General features: G+C 35.6%; 1 protein-coding gene across 5 annotated transcripts in view; it reads left to right on the top strand.

Moving 5' to 3' along the window:
• SBF2 (SET binding factor 2) overlaps positions 1-18,661 on the top strand; it is a 258,391-nt gene that overhangs the window by 138,038 nt on the left and 101,692 nt on the right. For all 5 annotated transcript variants that reach the window (XM_032690555.1, XM_032690551.1, XM_032690553.1 and 2 more), the window contains exons 7-14: positions 7,026-7,158; positions 8,734-8,842; positions 9,579-9,692; positions 10,501-10,578; positions 12,823-12,936; positions 13,461-13,589; positions 14,364-14,462; positions 16,654-16,858. In XM_032690555.1, coding sequence (XP_032546446.1) covers positions 7,026-7,158; positions 8,734-8,842; positions 9,579-9,692; positions 10,501-10,578; positions 12,823-12,936; positions 13,461-13,589; positions 14,364-14,462; positions 16,654-16,858 — 981 coding nt within the window. The remainder of the gene's footprint in view (positions 1-7,025; positions 7,159-8,733; positions 8,843-9,578; positions 9,693-10,500; positions 10,579-12,822; positions 12,937-13,460; positions 13,590-14,363; positions 14,463-16,653; positions 16,859-18,661) is intronic.

The following is an 18,661-nucleotide window of genomic DNA, read 5'->3' on the forward strand; positions in this document are numbered from 1 at the left end:
TAAAGATCGATAATTTTGGCTAATCAAACTGCTATAAATATTTTTTTATAACATATGCTTTTTTTTTCCAACATATCTCTTGATGTGTGTGGTAGAAAAGGTTTCACAAAATATTTGGTACAAACAATAAATTCATGTTTCTTGAAAGGGCAGTTCTAAAGAATAAAAGAAGGAAAGTCACCTATGAAATATGGAAATATGTAGCACTCTTCCACCTCTACTCAGGGTAATTGGCAGCATTTCAAGTCACTGGTGTGTATCCATTATCCCAGTCCACTCAAAATTCTTTTGCAGAATTATTTGAGTTTTGGTTAGTGTGGGCCTGTGAGGGTTACACAGAAATTCTGTACGCTGATATTAGTTTTGTACAGGATTACTGTTTACCTCTACTTAGTATTTTTCTCGGGGCTTGAATAGTGGATATTTATGGGATAAACATCCAAAACAAATAGTGTCCTGTTTTAGTTACCTTACTAGATAACTAAATAACTAAGGAGAAGATGAGATGTGAAATCATAAATCATATTTCGACAGAGTAGGCTGTTACTGAAATGTTAACACCTGCATACATAGACAGACTGACAGAAAGAGAACAAAAACTTCTGGTTTAACCTCACAGTTAACAATTCAATATTGAGAAGTATTGCTTGCCACCCTCTTTGCATGAGAGATTATCTTCCCCTTAACAGCATATTTTTTTGTGCAAACCTACTTTGACATTCTTTAGGCATTTATTCTTTACTGGAGTGAGGTTTTGATGTATGTTCAGTTAAAAAAAAAAAAAAGAAAAGAAAAAATACAAACCCAACATTTAAAATAAAGTAACTAAATCTATTTTTTTGTAACACCTATCAAACCTAACCTGTCTGTATGGGCCAGACATACAATCAGTAACAAGGCTTTAATTGCCTTTGGATATGTGTAGCTTTAAAAAGTGCGTAAGAAATGTTATTGCACTTCTTATTTTCAGGGATGAAAATCTTATTACCTAAATCTTCTATTAATAATTGTCCTTAGTTTTATCGTTGTCTCTGAAAAAGTTGGTAATTGTGTTCAGTCAGTGTATTGGCAGAGTTGTATTTGAAGGCTCAAGAAATCCAAAGGGCTTTTGCAGCTTCTTTAAGCAGGTCTGCAGAGGGATTTAATTAAATTAGCAATAATGAAGTCATATCAACATGCAAATGACAGGCATCACTGAGTGTCATCCTAAGTAAATCATACACTGTGCTTAATCCCTGTTTCCTTGTGCCTGTATGATTTAGGGTCTGCATGACAATCATCTGCTTGACACAGTGTAGGCAGAACACAGTGGATACTGCTGAACTTGGGGGGAGTGATAGCTGTTGGAATATTTATTCATCAGCTGAGGACATTTTATATATATATATATATATATATATATATATATATGTATCTCCCTGGTTTTGCAGTTTCTGGATATTCTGTTCAATGATCAGTTGGAGTTTATGGCATTTATACCAGAATCTTTCTGTCTGGTCCTCCTTTTCCTTACCTCTTCCCACCACCCCCCAAAGGTTGGTTTGTAGAGAAACCTTCTTTCCAACCTTTCTTACATGGAGCATTCGTGGTTCAGATTCTGAATTGCCTTCATGTCACTTCCAAAATCAAAAGTGTTTCTCTAGAAATGGTGGTTGGTTTCAGCACTGTCACACCCCTTTGCTTCTGTGGGCTCAGAAATCAGTATGAATGTGTTATTCATGAAATGTTTAATTCTTTGAGGGAGTCTCGGCTGAAGGGTCTGTGGTGTAGAGACTTCCTTCCTCCTGACTCTGACAACGACCACATAATTTAATCTCTTGGGGTACTTGTCTGACTCATGTTCTCTGGTGCCCAGCCAGAAAGCAGGATAAATTAACCCTCACAAAGCTCTCTGCTGGCACGGCTACATTGCTCCCCATTTGTGAGCAAGCTTGGCTATGATTTAATGGTGTAGTGTGCTGTCCTGCTCCAATAACTGACCTGCATACTTTTCTAAGTATGAATTGATCCTGAACTGAGTGACATAGCAGTCTTTTGGGTTTAACTCTATGTAGCTGATTGGAGATACTGTGTAATTTTTGAGTGGACAAATGAATGCCATTTGGCAAGAATTACCTATAAGAGCATTGAGTACAATTGTTGCCTCTTATTATTAATTAAGCTTGTATTTTGTTCATTAGCAGTGCTATGCAGCCACATCTAAAAATAAAAATGAAAAGAGTTTTGTTTTTCTCTACTTTTTTCCTAGCTATCTTTAGAGCTTGACACTGCCTGGCACAGAACTTGTACTATGCAGTCTCCAGTGGCCTTTCAGAAAGGCTTTTCAGGCTTTGTTGACCCGTTTCCTGGATTAGTCTGGCTAAGTTATGGATTATTTTGTCTATTAAGCTTTTTCTTGTGTCCAGTAATTCAAGAATGGCATATTGGCATAATAATGTGTCCCACTAGTTTAGTTTCCAAATCCACGTTTATAACTCTTTACAAAAGTCTGAAGTGATAGTATTTTGATTTCACGCAATATAGAGAGCAGTTAATAGTTTGTTAAGTACACTTTGTGTTTGGGTTTTTTTTTTAATCATGCTTAAATAAATGCTTAAATTCTAGAACAACAGGAAGCAGGCAGAATGATACATTTGTTGATGTAGGATGTCAGATAATTTAGTACAAATTACAGATTCTTTAAATACTTGAAAACAGTGAAGGTCAGGAAGCCTCCATTCAAAATTTTCCAGCGTATGTATAATATTTTACAGGATGTCTGTCTGTAGACTGCAAAAGAGCAATCTGTAAAAATCAACTTGTTTGTTGTTTTTCGTGTTGTCTGTTTATGCCCTGACAAATGAGCATCGGATGTAGTGTGGAGCCTGCAGACCAGTGTAGGGTTCAAGGTTACAGACAGACACGATTGTGTCTTGTAGCGTGAGGAAACTGGGCTCAGGCTGTTATTTGGAATGGTTTGTTTTCAGTAAACAACTTGCAGGGCTTGAAACAACACCTTGGTGGCTTGGTCAAATAATTTAATCAATTGTTTAAGTGGTTTAGAAAAGGAAAGTAATCAAAAGTCATACTATGTATAATTTGTTGGATTCTATCAGGTAAAAGTTTCCTTCCCAGTCATAATGCTGATATTCCTGAAAACATGTATTTCAAAGTATGTGTGGAGCAATGATTTTGTATTGAGTTAGTGGCTATCATCTTTAAATGAAGAAAGTTCCAGATTAGGTGTCTATATTGTACACTGTATTTATTTTATATTCTTCTGTATTATATACAGAGCATTAAAAAAAAAAAAGATAAAGAAAGAAAGAAAGAAAAGGGAAGAGAATGAAAACAGTAGTACCAAAGAGGCTGTCTGCACTGTACAAGCTTTTCAGTCAGTGGAAGTGGTTGGCCTGGGTTTCACTGTCCAAGTGTGTTTTCAGACTGAATAGCCTGTTTTCAAGAAGTTGTTCAATGTTGGTGATTAGCTTTGCAATGGGAGAGCATTCCTATTATGCAGATAAAAGCTCTAAAACAAAGCCCACCAAGATTTCAGAACTTTTCCTTAAATATAAATTTAGTATTTCATAGGCATTCGGGAAAGTAAAGGGTAAGAGCCAGAGATGTTCTCACTTTCAACTGGCTTTTGGGAAAGATACCAAAAGAAATGACCCTGGTTATGGGTTTGATGTTGTTTTTTATATAGTAATGTTATTTCTTGTTATTTATGCATTTTTAGATGAACTGATTACACAGACCAAGTCAAATACTCTCATCATGGTATGTTCATTTGTATTGTAGGTACCTTGTTAAAATGAAAACGCTTGTTTCCAATGCATGCACACAAGACAAATGTCTTTTTTTCTGTTTCTGCCAAGATTAAGCCATTTTTTGTGAGGTGACTTTCTGCTTTTAATGCATTTAGAATGCAGGAAAGGGTCAAGAGAGTGTAGAAAAAACTTAAATGGAAATTGAAAATTCCAGGTTCAGCTTGAAACCTGGAATGGACCTACTAACTCGGATGTGTGACAGGGTTTGCCAGACTGGAGAAACAATGCTTCTGTTCTTTCTGCCACATGAGCAGTTGGCCAGTGAACTTCCTCTGCAGATTTATGAGAGATGTGTTTAGGTGCTCTCAATTTTGGTCTCTTCAATAAGTGCTGCAAATAAAGCAACGCTTTTGTCTATCTCAGCAAAGCTGGGGATACATCAGGTGCATTCATATCGCAGTAAACATTTCAAATTCATCTTCCATGGCCAGTTAAAATGCAGTGACTATCTGGGAGACCAACTTGAGAGTGGTAAAAACATTTGCAGTAGATATTCTGCTATATGGCATCAAAGCTTATCTATGGGAAATAGCTGCTAAGACTAGTCATCTTAAATACCAAGTTATGTTGGTGCTGATTAAGCTGCACTGAGAAATGCCTTTGTAGAGTACAAACTGCATCTTTATCTGTAGCCACTAACATGCAGCAAAACCAGACTAATATCCCCAGTGAAACTATGAAAACCTCACGAATTGTATCATCACTGCTTAGTAATTTAAATGAACTTTGTGCTCCATTGATGAGATGTCCGGAATTTTCTGTAAATTGAAAACATTCAAAAAATCCATTTCTCACAGTGGTAAAGATAAAAATTGTACAGACATATGGCTTAACACTACATATGAGCATGAAGATTACCTATATTATCTATGCAATAGTGTATCATTTTAGTAGTCCCTAGGAGACAGTGTGATCTACAGCCACCATGTTCAAATACTATGAAGTACTTGCAGATGTCCTCCTTATACATAAGCAAAATCCTGATTTACACTTCATGTTTTTTATTAGTAAAATTTTTGCAAAAGTGCTCAGTTATTGTGTACTCTTGAGAATTGTGTATTGTTTTGGTATCTGATGATACCAAGAGATTTCAAGTGAAAAATGCTGATACTGATATCTAATATCTAAAGATATTAGAATTGACTCGAATCCTTATAATTTACAGCAAAATAATATAGCTAAAAATGCTATTTTTTTACACAGCTTGATTTCAATTGAATATCCTCACTACAGGAATGCTCTTTAATTCTTTGCAAAAAAGAGTTCAAAGTCAGTAACATCCAGAAAATATTTTAGAATGTTTACCTCTCAGCCTAGATTCGAGTTTTAGGATGAGCAGAATGGAAAACCATCTCTTTCAAGAATTTTTAGTTATAGTTTAGTTTTTATCACAAGATGGACTTTTTAAGATCATTTCATTGTAGAAAGTGTTGTGAATATTTGTGAGGATTTTTGGTATTATTTTCCTCAGTAATACTTTCCAAAATATTATAGGTTTATAGAGGGTTTTTTGAGAATTTTTGTATCTGATTGTAGGAAGAAATTGTCAGATGTTTTAAAAATATGTATTCCTAAATATCTTAAGAAGATATTCGATGTGGAATGAAATGGTGTAAAAAGCCCACTTAGCCTGAAAACAAAAACTTTATTTAAAACAAAAGGTATACTCCAAAACAGTCTTTAAAATGTTCTGGGAAAGGAACAGGGGCAGTTTTGCATAAAAGGGGCAGTTTGAGTTTTTAGACTCTTAGAGAGATGTTTTTAAACAGGCAGGAGATTCTAACTTTGTGTTAAAATAAGTACATGCACACAAGGAAGGACAGTATGTCCAGTTAGCTTCTAGCCATTCACTGCTGAGTGCTATTTCATTCACTTGAGGAAGCTTGTTGGAATTTTTTTCTTTAACACCATCCTCACATTGTGTATTACAAAGCAGTTTGTTTTCTACTAGCACAATATTAATTATGCCACTGAAAACAACAGCAGTCGTTTGCAATAGTAACTCACTCAGCCTTATAACAAAGCCTTCTGTCCTCGAGTCCTCTCAAGCCTCTGCCTTTGGTTGTGTGAGTGTCTGCAGGAATCCTGGAGAATGGAGTTTGAAAGCACAAGCTTTCAACACAGTATTATGTTGCTGGTCGATGTTCATCCTAAGAATTAAGTCTTTTTTGTTCAACAGCCCTCTCTGAATCCTTATCCCTTTATGTTTATGAACTAAGCTTCACTCCAGAGAAGAAAATTTGCGTGCATCGTAAAAGAAAAAAATATTTATCCAAACATGTCCTAAAAATTACGTAAACAATACAAAGTGTTAATTGTCATATGAGTGGCTCTACATAGTCACACTTCTTATTGGGAAGGTTATTGTAAGTAAGCAGTAGCTTTGTGAAGGTAATACAGGCTGTCTTACTGATAACACAAGCCATGTCCTCAGGGAAACATCATACATTCCAGCATATTTCAGGAAATTTCATAAATTTCAGCATATCTCACATCTCAGACATGTCTACTTTTCAGGATGGGACTTTGTTTTAAAGGAAATATATTTTTGGTTCTCCCTGAAAGCGCACGGCTTTGTCTCCTAGGTAAATTATACTGCCTTAAAAAATCCTCCAAAGCTCCCCATCATCTGATTCATGAGTCTTACCCTAAATCTAGTGGGGCTTGTTTAAACAGTCAGACCTTCTTAGTGACACGTATTCTCCTACTGCCCTTTTATAACCTTGTGACTCCCTGAATGCTCTTTGTGGATAAAGTATGAATGTATTTACTAGGAAGTCTTTGTCATTTTCTTTTGAGCTCAGCAGTATGATTTTATTATTTTTTCCCTGCTTGGAGATGCAGAAAGGTTTAGAAGTTAAGCCTGGATCAGTGACCAGAATTGAATACTGGATATAGATAAGGCTATGGAGAAGATACACATAATACTGTTTGAAGTCACTGTTTAGCATTGCTGGGATTTGTGCTGAGAAGTGGAAATCCCTTAAAGTGGTATTGAAAGGGAGATGTAATACAATATATTTGAGATGTAGAAATACATTCAGATAGTATTTTAGCAACCTGAAAAACAGAAGGAAGCTGCACTAGTTAAATAAAAGATAGAAAAACTTGGTACTTGACAAGTTATCATAGGCTTTTTGAAAATTCCTTTTAATGTCATTTTGATTCTTTTGGCATGTTATTATAGTTCTTTCTTATTATTTTATTTTTTTTAAGGAATCCAAAATGTACTCAGCTTGTTCTGTGCCGTGCTTACAGAAAATAAGGTTCTCTTTCACTCAGCAAGTTTTCAGAGGCTCAGTGATGCCTGTAGGGCTCTGGAGTCTTTGATGTTTCCCCTCAAATACAGGTGAGTTGAGTTTTGATTCTTTTTACTCGTTAACTAATTTTATAACACATTTTATAACTTCTGTTACATTGTCCTGTACAAAAGGAGTTGTGCTATATTGTTCAAATAAGCAGAGGTTTTCATGATCATACATGCAGTTCCTAGTCTGTACACATCATTAATAAAAGTCTGATTGCATCATGGCAGTGGAAACAATTAAGGGGGAAACATCCCACCTACAAATACAGTAGAAACCCTGCTCACAACATCAGTTGGATGGTAAAACTTGACAGTGATGACCCATAAGTAAATAATGGAAAAGATATGGAGGAGGTCTAATAACAACCTGCCAAAAAGAAAGAGGAGGTGTGTGGCAGAAAACAGTGGGGTCATAAACTGAAACAAGGTAGAGAGAGAAGTTTCTGGCTGTACACAGGGAAAATGTGTTTTATTATAAGGATAATTAAGGAGTGAAACAGACAACCTATGGAACTTCCATCACTGTAGGCTTTCAGGAGCAGCTGGACAGAGCCCAGGATAACTTAATCTGGATTTGATCTTGACCCTGGTTAGAGCAGTAGGTTGGATGAAATGATGTCCTGAGGCCCTTTATAACCTGAAAGATTCCGTGGCTCAAAAATAACAGCTGCATTGATGTGTCACAGTTTTAAGTCACTGACAAATGTCCACCAGAGAAGGAATTTAAGTTAACAAATTGATGCTCTCTGAAAAGCTACATGTGGATGCAGCATTTTGAAGTGGAAAACTTAATGTCAAGCTGTTTGGGTTTTTTAGGAAGAAGACATCTAATCTTGACTCACCTGTTTCAAATCATGTCATATTTTAATAGCTTTTTTATTTAAAATATTTCAGAGATGGGCTTCATTTTAATATAGAATAGATACGAAGAAAATGGAAAATTAGTTTTGGAATGTGTTTCTTCATGCTAAAATAGTAATGAATGTGAACTTTAATAACTATAAATTAGATGTTGAAATGCATTGATCAATTTAGATCCAGATTTTCATGTTGCTCTACTGAAAACACTGTTTTGGTTTTTTTAAATCGTGCAATCAAATAAACAATATCTGAAATAGTGGTCTGTACATAATATTTAATTATCATTTCAATATCAAAGCAAAATATTTCCTTTAAAGATTTCTTACTAATGATACTTTACAAAAGGCTGAATTGTAGGTGTCTGGTCAAAAACTAGCCATGTTTCTAAAATGAAGGTATTATACATAACTTTAGTGTCCCTGGCTACTTAAAAGTTGTGGACAAATGTAATGTACACATAACATAAATATTACAGATATAAATAGGTTTCTCTTTTTTTAAAAAATGCACTGGTTTGCAATAAATTGTGGACCTTATAATAAATTATGGAGCTTTAATGACATGTTATTTTAACAGCATACTACTTAATAAAGAAGTATTTCATTAATACTTTCATCTTTTGTATTTTTGGAATAGTTATTTCTAGTAAATTTAACACATAACAGGAAGATTTTTTTTTTTTTATAAAGAAAAAGGTTGCCCTATGTGGAAGGATAGCCAGAAGCTTTTATTTTATTTTATTTATTCTTTTCACAGTTATCCCTATATTCCAATTCTTCCTGCACAGCTGTTGGAAGTTCTCAGCTCACCAACACCTTTCATCATTGGTGTACATTCTGTCTTTCGCAATGACATTCATGAGCTTGTAAGTATGTCTGGCCAGCTCATTCATAGTCACAGTGTCTTTTGTGGTGCTCAGCTGCAGAGATTTTCTGTGCTTCAGAGATGTTTGTACGAGAAATTCATATATATGTTCAAAATATTATTGTAGAAAGCAAGGCAAGACAATCAGAAGAAGAAAAAAGGGAAAAAGCACCAATTCTGTGGTAAATACATTAAGACTATAAAGTAGAGGAGGGAACCTGTTTGATTTTAGTGCAGGATAGGAAGGAATGCATCCATTTCCAGCTTTGTCATCTATTTGTTGTGAGTTTGAGCATTTCACTCAGGATTTTGAAGTGTATTTTCAATGGTTTTATTTTGTCCTTTTTAAGCATCTGCTTGGAGAAACTGAAGCAGGATTACGAGTGCTTAGAAACACATAATTTTACTTATAGTTACCCTCCCTGTGTTCTTTTGCATAAAGCTGATTAGATATGACAAATCTCTGAACACAGACCTGGAACATCCAGAAACAAAAATAATTTTTGAAAGTTTGGCCTCATTTCACTTTCTTTGGTTTACATTCGTTTTTCGTGGCTAGATTCAGTAATAGGAAGTATTTGGAGTATTTCCTTTATCAAAATCATTCTGTACATTGAAGTTAGTACTGGTTTTAATTTGTTTATTTGAACTTATGTGCAGATCATGAAATTTGAACTGTTGTGTTTTTAAACTATGCTCGCAGTATGCGCTACCAATAATGTGTTTGTCCCTTACAGTTAGATGTAATCATAGCAGACCTGGATGGAGGAACAATTAAAATTCCTGAATGTATTCATCTGTCTCAGCTGCCAGAGCCACTGCTGCATCAGACTCAAATGGCACTTTCTCTAGTATGTTTTGATACAAACCCCATTTTCCAACCTCTCACCTCTTTGTAAAAAACAAAATATAAATTTCAGTATTAAGCTTTCAAACACATGAGATTTAAAACTATGATTCATTCCAACATTCCTGGTTTTAGAAGAGTTTATTATCTGAATTTAGAGTTAATATAATCAATACTTTAATACTAAAATGTATTTTTCACTATTCAGGAGATAGGTAGTGATTTTTCCTTCTTAAGAATGATTTTTTAATAAGAGCATTGTTACCATTCAGTTTTGCTGCTTTTCTGTTTTTATAAATTCATTTCAACTGTACATTGTCTTGAAATTTAACAAATTAATTACCATTTAGTCTTAAAGTTTGTTTGTGTGATACCCCTTTTTCACTATTTAAGAATGATGATTCTACATTAGGGAATCACAAAAAAATGTAGTTCAGTTTGGTTTTTTACTATCATTGTAGTAAGTTAGAAATCACCTTATTTGGGGGCTTCTCAGCAAATCTTTTTATCTTAAAGAGAAGAATTATCTGTCTGTTAATCTATTTCAGATGAATTGACTCTAAAATCCCTGATGGTATTGACTGCCTTCATGGGCTGCAATCAGAGTTTTTGATAACTAGCTTATTTTGAGAAACCTGAAGCTGAGAAATTAATCCCACCTTTATTTCCATATAGTCTTTGTAATTTAACTCTGTCTCTTACTTGAGGTACTTAATATCAGTGAATATTACTTTGAGAAAGAAGAATAAAAGTAATTTTTCTTTTTATCAGCAAAATGAGGGGAAAAAATTTTTTTTTTAAAAATTCTCTAGGTTTTGCATCCTGATTTGGAAACAGCAGATTATGCATTCCCTCCCCCACGAACAGCTTTATCACACTCAAAAATGCTGGTAAGATTTGTGTATTATGTCTGACTTTCTTAAGTGGAAAACTGTTGAAATTTAAGGCTAACTTTCTTTTAAGGATTTCTACTTTGTGTTCTCTTTTCCATATACTTTATGGTATTATTGGTGTAGCAAAGAAATTCATCTTGCCCTCTAATAGCATTCTAATGGGTTAGAAGTTTTATAAATGTATTTTTATTACTATGGGGGCACCTAATTTTGTTTTAATACTGCTGTCTGTTGAGTTAAATCTGTGTCTCTGTTTCACAGACCAGTAAAGCTGCAGAATTTTACATAAGTGGCGAAACTGGTCTTTTCCTGTGTTTGTGTAAATGTTAAAATTACACAAAAATGTTCTCTTACAGACACACTCCCCCCTCCACAAAAAAAAAGCTTCAGAAACATGAAAAATGTCATTTATCTAGGTTTTTAGAGTAAATGTGGGTAAAGATAGGAGTGGTAACTGTGTGAGCAAAACGTAAGTCACAGGTTTTACAATAATAATGATAATTATTATACATGGTATAGTTGGATGTATTGGGAAAGGAGTTATATGGGTTTTAACCATATATAGTTAATTACCTTTAATGAACTTCAACCTGAGTGAAACTTATGTCTATAGTTTAGTCTATAGCTTGTTAGGAGTGTTTAGAGCTGAGCTTGAGTTGTTAGTCCAAACTAAAATCCAAAAGCTGGTTCAGTTTAAGAACACATTTGAGTAGATATATTTGAAAATGTCAAACTCTAACGTGGTACAATGTATTTGTTGTACTTATTTGTTACTTTAAGATTGGGTTTTTTTCGTTGTTGAAGACAGGGAATATTATCCAGATTTCATTTAAACTAATGACAGAATTCAGCTAAAATCTTACTTTGAATAGGGAAGTTACAAATTAATATATTTTGTATCAAAATAAGTACTTTGTTAAGTCTGAAAGAAGCAACTGTGTGTTCAAGTAGTCAAAAAAGTCAGGGTACAAATGTACCTGTTAAAATCCTGCACAGCAGCAGAAAATGGGCCTATCTTACAAGAAGTAAAATGGAGCCCTTACAAAATGAAGTTAAAAATAAATAACATCTGTAATGTTCCAGTGAAGAATTAAAGAACATCTAGGACAATATTCCAATAAGACAGTATTATAGAATCTTATATATACCTTATCTCTTTAAGAAGTCATTACAAGCTTTAACTTATTTAGGTTGTATTTACTTGTTAATTATCTGATCAAGTGGTTACCTGATTGTAAATATAATGTTCTTTGCTGTGTATAATGTATAAAGTTAGTTTGTTTAAAATGTCCTTTGAAACACCATAAAACCTGAGGTCATAAAGCAATTTTTAGGACCTTAGGCTTTCGACATGGCTGCAGTGTGAGTAGGTACCTGAGCTGAGATGAAATAACGGGGTGACACAGGGTTTGATGTCAGTCTTTAATGGCATCTGGGCCAGATGGAGATGTCACTGCCCCAAGTCTGCCCCCAGCTGTTCACATCATTTCCACTATCCTGGTAGCGTGTATGTAAGCGTTCTCTTACTTAAATAAAACAAACCAGGACTTTAAAGATCTACTATTTAAAACTTTTCAAAATAACTCTGGCTTATTTTGGCGGCTGTAGATTGGCAAGTGAAGATGTGAGTTGGAAGAGTCCTGGACAAGTAGCTGAGCAAACTTCGAGCTCTGCCTCATCTGGCAGAGCCACAGCTGGTGGCTCTGGTGATGCCTGGGATGCTCTGAGCCTGGTTCCTCCAGCAGCAGCAGTTCCACCTTAGGCTCCCATGGTTCCCTTCTGTCCCTGGCCACTCCAATGGCACTGCTTGTGTAGTGCTGCAAAGCCTTGCTTACTTTATTGAACAAATCCAGGCTAAAATACCATCTTTCTTTTATTTAGCATCAGCTTTCTCTCATGGCAGTTCATTCATGTGGTTCACCACATGACCACTCCCCTGTTACACTGGCATTGCCCAGAGCCTGTGGTGTGGGAAGGATCAGCAGGAGTGGAGGGGTGACCATGTGCTGAATTTGTCATTGCCATCTGAGGACAGGGCAGGGGAACTAGATGAACTTTAAAGTCCCTTCCAACCTTAACCATGCCATGAGACAACCTTATATGTGTACAAGTACCTCTGCTTCATGCGCTTCACTGCTACACCAATGAATTTTTAGGCATTTCTCATATAGTTTTATACCAAGTGTGGAAAAGCTCACAATACAAAAATGTTTTGACAGCATATTTGATTACTGCTTACAGGATAAAGAGGTGCGAGCAATCTTCCTTAGGCTATTTGCACAACTTTTCCAAGGATACCGGTCATGTCTTCAGCTGATCAGGATTCATGCTGAACCAGTAATTCATTTCCACAAGGTAAAAGAGAAGCAGACACATGTATTTAGTTAGTATTCGCTTGCACCGTGTTATTCCCACAAGCCTGCCTTTTGAACAAGTGGTTTAAAAAAAAATAAATAAAATTATCTGCATGTGATAAGCATATCGTTTTGGCATAGCAGTATATCAATGTGTTTTAGTGGGACTAATTGCAGGGACAGTGAGGAAATGTAAAACAAAGTTAGCATTTAAATTTAATACAAATAAACATTTGAGGAATCAGTTGTCAAATTTTGAAAACATATGTATGCAATAAGAAGACATTGCTTGAAGGTACTAGTTTTCTGTTTTATTACCTGTGAGATTTAAAAAATGTGTGCATCTAACTTCCAGTTCTGAATTTGGGTGTAAAAAGATACTATGTATAATAAAAGATTTAATTAGAAAGTACCACATACTCGTATAAGCTGATAAGGTGGTGAAAATGTTTAACTGCTAGTACATAAATGGTTGTGGTTTTGATACTTATAAAATACGTGCATTTTTTTCTGTCTTTGCTGCAGGCAGCCTTCTTGGGCCAGCGAGGCTTAATTGAGAATGACTTTCTAACCAAAGTCCTCAATGGAATGGCATTTGCTGGTTTTGTGTCAGAGAGGGGTCCTCCCTTCAGAACCTGTGATCTTTTTGATGAGGTAAAAACTGTTTCTGTGTTCCCAAGTAAATTATGATGTACCTGTGATACATCAGCCTGTGAAAAACTACTGAAATGCTTCTGAATCCTCACTGTTTATTAAATCAAGTTTATACTAATCTTCTCAATTCTCATTTTATACTAAGCAGATATTTCTACCTTACATCCATAAAATTGTACCCTGCTCATATGTGTGAAATTAAGTAGTTGTATAAATCTTGGTAATGCTGTTCATCTTGTCAGGTTTGTAGCTTCATAATACATGTGTATTAGTACAGAATTATTTTGAGTATTTCAATTATATTGTGTGAAACATTAATAAACTCATTGAGAAATACTAAATACATATCCAACAATATAAACTGAGACAATCAGTTTAAAATTTTAAAAAGTAATGCCATATTTTTACTGTGCTGGCTTTCAGTTGAATGTAGAGTAAAAACAGAGTTTGGTATTAATTCTGTATAGTAGTAGTAGTAGTAGTAGTAGTAGTAGTACATATGAGAAATGTGGATTGTGGTATAGAAATGTGATAGGAATGTTTTAAGTATGTAGGACTTTCTGTGTTAGGCAGGACTAAAACATCTGGTAACAGAAGTTTTATATGAAACTGATAATGTCTCATGTTCCAGAGCAACGTGACATTGCACATTTTTTGGTATTCGGCTTTCTTTCCTTTGTTTCAATTTAAGGTTAACTTTTCATAACTTAAGAGGAAATAACATTTTTTTAGTTGAATTATAAACATTTTTATTTTGTCTTTTTTCAAAAAAAGTTGGTAGCCTTCGAAGTTGAAAGAATTAAAGCCGAAGAGGGCAATCCACCAAAAATGATAAAGCATGTTAGAGAACTTGCAGAACAGCTCTTCAAAAATGTAAGTTTCCTATACCTGCTGCACTTGTAGAGTTGAAATGGTAACACTGAAAATTCTTATTTCTGAGATTGATCCAGTATCTGAAAATGGAAATGACAACTTGTGGTAGTCATCATCTACATTATGGCAAAAGACTTTGAACTTAATTAATACTGGTTTACAGATAGCTACTGCTACTTATCACTCTGTTTTCTTAGTGTGTATTCATATAATGTATATAAACTGGTTTTTTCTCTGCTGTTACCTGTCCATGTCAAATACATCTCTTCTTGCCTCTCAATAGTTTTTTCTCTGAAAGCTATACATCCAATTTGGCATAATGTATACTTTCAGCAGATCTTTCCTGCTGTGTGACCCAGTCCCCATGGTTTGTGTGCTCAGCAGACACTACTTGCTTTTTTACAACCTTTTTCTTGTACCCTTTAGGTTTGCTACAGTTCCTCTTGGTTTCATTCTTGCCTTCCTACCGTGTGTTTGTTTTACATGATGCTTTTGTAAAACCTCTTACTCTTCCATTAGCGAGTTTTGGGATTGTTTTTTTTTTTTGGTTTGTGGGTTTTGGGGGTCTTTTGGAGTTGTTTTTTGGCATCGACTACTTTCCCTCCTTCTCACACTTCCTGTGGTTGTTCAGACTCCACAGAGCATTATCTGTTACAGTCAGTTGACACCTTTGTCACCCTTTCTTTCCTATGTCCCACTTCCCCAAAACTATGGTTTACAAATACACTTCTGTAAAAAAATCACAAGAATTACAAGGTGTTTGGGGGGGTTTTTTGGGGTTCTGTTTGTCTTGTCTGATGATGAGATTTATTTATACCATTGTGATTGACTTGCTACTTCACTACCACTGTCTATGACTTAAGAGGAGTATACACTTATATTCACTAAGTCAGTGACTTGGAGCATTTAGAAGTCAGATTTCTAGTAGTTATGCATACATCTGTCTTTGACTAAATATAGGTGATGAGTAACATTGCTTCTTGAAGTTATGCCTGGAGCTGCCTGATTTTAATCTGACTGCATAACATATTTTGACATCTTGTTCACAGTTTTAGTAGGCATCATATTGTAGCTGTGGTAGTTTAGATACATATGAGAGATGAGGTCTGTTATGGAGAGATAATGTTTGAATTAGTCTAGGTGGTACAACTGGAAAATCTAGACAAGTTTTTGGCATGTACCACTTCAGTAGTTCAAGACATTAGACCCACATTGCCTAATAGTATATATGTCTGACATGATGTTTGTGCTGTCCAAGGTTAAAGTAACTGTTTATTTCCTCTGAATCTCTCTTCTCAGTGAAATGGATTGTGGAATAGTTATTCTCCTTTTCTGGCATTTTCTGCTCTGTGCCCTCTGTTACCCCCTGCTGAGACTGTATGCCCTTCCTCTGCCTTGCTTCTCCTGGAATCTGCTGCTCTCATCCCCTCAGCTAGATTTTTGGCTTGTTCCATTAAACTTTACTTTGCTGAAAATATATATGGCCGAGTAGCTGGTCTGTTTTGGTGCTATTTCTGAAATTGATGCAACTGTTCTTCCTTGTTGCCTTTTGCTCCCATAAATGAAAATATTAAGCTGCTGTTTACAAGTTTGCTTCCAAGCCAGTTGAGCATTTACAACAGAAACTAATTGATGGAGTATCACTCTTTGGCAGTGGTATGTAGCCAGTAATAAGTAATAGCATGGAGTCAAATTGGACAACAGTAAATTCAGACGTGATTAATGATAAGCCCTGGTACATATGAATGAAGAGATGAAAATATTCTGGTTTGTTTGATTGTTATACTCCTAAAGATACGGGATCCTGTGAATGTTGGTAGGTAGTCTTCAACCCTCTCTCTAATGAAGAAGTTGATTGTCAAATTAATTTCTATTCAAGTCCTAAATACTCCTTAAGCTGCATAAATCAACCCAAGTTAAGCAGTGATTTTCTTTTGCCATCTTTCTTTTTGAATTTTGCATGTTGACAAAAATAATTTTATAAAAGCCTTTAACAAAGTTGGAAGTATTACAGACAATGAGTTAAGGGTGATATCAGCATGAAATGTTTTATTAGTCATCTACATTAGATATTTGGCTTCTTAGTCTTTCAGGTATGAGAGATACACAAAACAGCAGTAAAATTAAGAGTAGACCAGTGGTAGCACTGCGTGATACAATTCGTGTATAACCTTTTGCTCTTGACCTGCAGGAGAATCCCAATCCCCACATAGCATTCCAGAAAGTGCCACGGCCCACGGAGGGCTCCCACCTGCGTGTTCACATCCTGCCTTTCCCCCGGATCAACGAGTGCCGGGTGCAGGAGCTCCTCCAGGAAGGCCTCGCCAGGAGTCAGGGGGCCCCCCCTGCAACCCGGGGGGACAAGAAGTGTGTTGTCCCAGCGGGTCCCCCCGTTGGTAAGTTCATTTGCTCCCCAACTTACCCATTTCTCATCCTATCTCATGAGTTGAATGTATAGTTAGCATGACTACAATGTGTTGCTCCCAATTTTGTATTAATACTGTATTTTTAGTGATCGTAGTAAACTCTGGTACATACACTTGCGTGTTGGCCTTCTCAGTTTTAAAAGGCATTTCTTATCTGCCTTACTAAGAAGTCAAACATCCATAGTACGAGGGGCATAATTGCTAGCAACAAAAAAGATTTTGATCTGAGTTAAATTTTGAGTTGAACTATTAAACTACATATTGTTCTGCTCACCTAGGTCTGATAAATATCACCACAGATTACTTGTAGGACTAGCTGAACCAAGGTTTGAACTATTAGAGTTTCTCCTTTGATACTAGTGGAAGGCATGTAAAGTACTGGAAAAAGGGAAAGAGCAAACATAGCATCTGTCTCAAAATTAATATATCTATATTTAAATATAAAGAACAGATTTAATTTTAGTGACAGAAAAATTCTATTAGTCCTAGTCATCAATCTGAATGATGGCATAAACCAGTACGTTTAGTAACCTTACAGGACATGTGAAGCTGGCAGAGCTTGCAAAACCTTTGAAGGGTGGGATCCAGTCTTTGAAAAAAAGTAGAGATCTTACCACTGGTCTCTGTTGAATTTTGTCCTTCTCTACTGTTTTTCTTCAAATAAGGTATTGCACTTGCATAGACATGATCAGCTGACTAGCCAGCACTGCTTCAGAAATTAATTTGGGGATTTTAATGACCATAAGGCAAACATGACCCAGCTATATCAAGCTACTGCAAAAAAGACAAACATCTTAGTAGGATGTATAAACAGGAGTGCAGTCAGTGAACCCCATGGAGAAATCTTTTCATTGTGCTCGGTAAGGCCTCAGCTGGAGTGTTTGTATCCATTTTTGGACACTGGAAGACTGTCTCCATTTTTGGTTCTGTTGGAGGGAGTCCATAAGAAAGCAACAAGAATGACCAGTGGTCCAGAGAATGTGACCTACAAGGAAAGATGGGGAGTTGTTTAGACTGAAAAACAGAAGACTGAGGGAACACATAATAGCAGTCCTCAATTATATAAGAGACAGTTAGGAAAAGAAGGGGAATAATCTGCAATGATAAGAAATAATGGGTTTAATTGCAGCACAGAAGTAGAGTTATTTGTCAGCAAGATGTGGTAAAATGAGGATTGTGAGGCAGTTGAGTGGATTTTTTGTCAAGCCATGGAGTCTCTGTTATCACAGAACATTGGGAACATATTAGACAAACATGAGAAATAACATAAATAGAGTTGATCCTGTCTAGGGACAGCAGGACGAACTAGATGGCCTCTTGAGGCCCTTTCGGGGCCTGTTTCTCTTTGGGTTTATGTAAGAAGAGGATGAACTCTCTTCACCTGCCTTTGCTGTGGACTGGGTCATTAAAAGGCTTGATGCAACAGAACGTTTTCTTTTTAATAAGTTAATTCTTATATCAAAGGGGTTTTGTGGGTTTTTTCGAGGAACAGCTTTCACACTTACACTCCCTGCTGTCCCGTGTCTCAAAATCTTTGGATATTAGTAGCTCATTATTATCTACAAGAAAGGCTCATTATTATCTACAATAGAAAATACATTTAGATTCTATTTACTTGATACTGTAGAGTATCTATACTATTCCGAATTTTCTTGAAAAATGATAGCTAAACAGTACATTAAGAGAATAATCTTTAGATGTCAGCAAATTGGAATCTACATAAGAAAACAGGTTTGTCAGGTTTTATTCCATGTTGCAGAATTCTTGTGGCCA

The sequence above is a fragment of the Chiroxiphia lanceolata genome, chromosome 6 (genome assembly GCF_009829145.1).
Source record: "Chiroxiphia lanceolata isolate bChiLan1 chromosome 6, bChiLan1.pri, whole genome shotgun sequence".
In the NCBI taxonomy this organism is placed as follows: domain Eukaryota; kingdom Metazoa; phylum Chordata; class Aves; order Passeriformes; family Pipridae; genus Chiroxiphia; species Chiroxiphia lanceolata.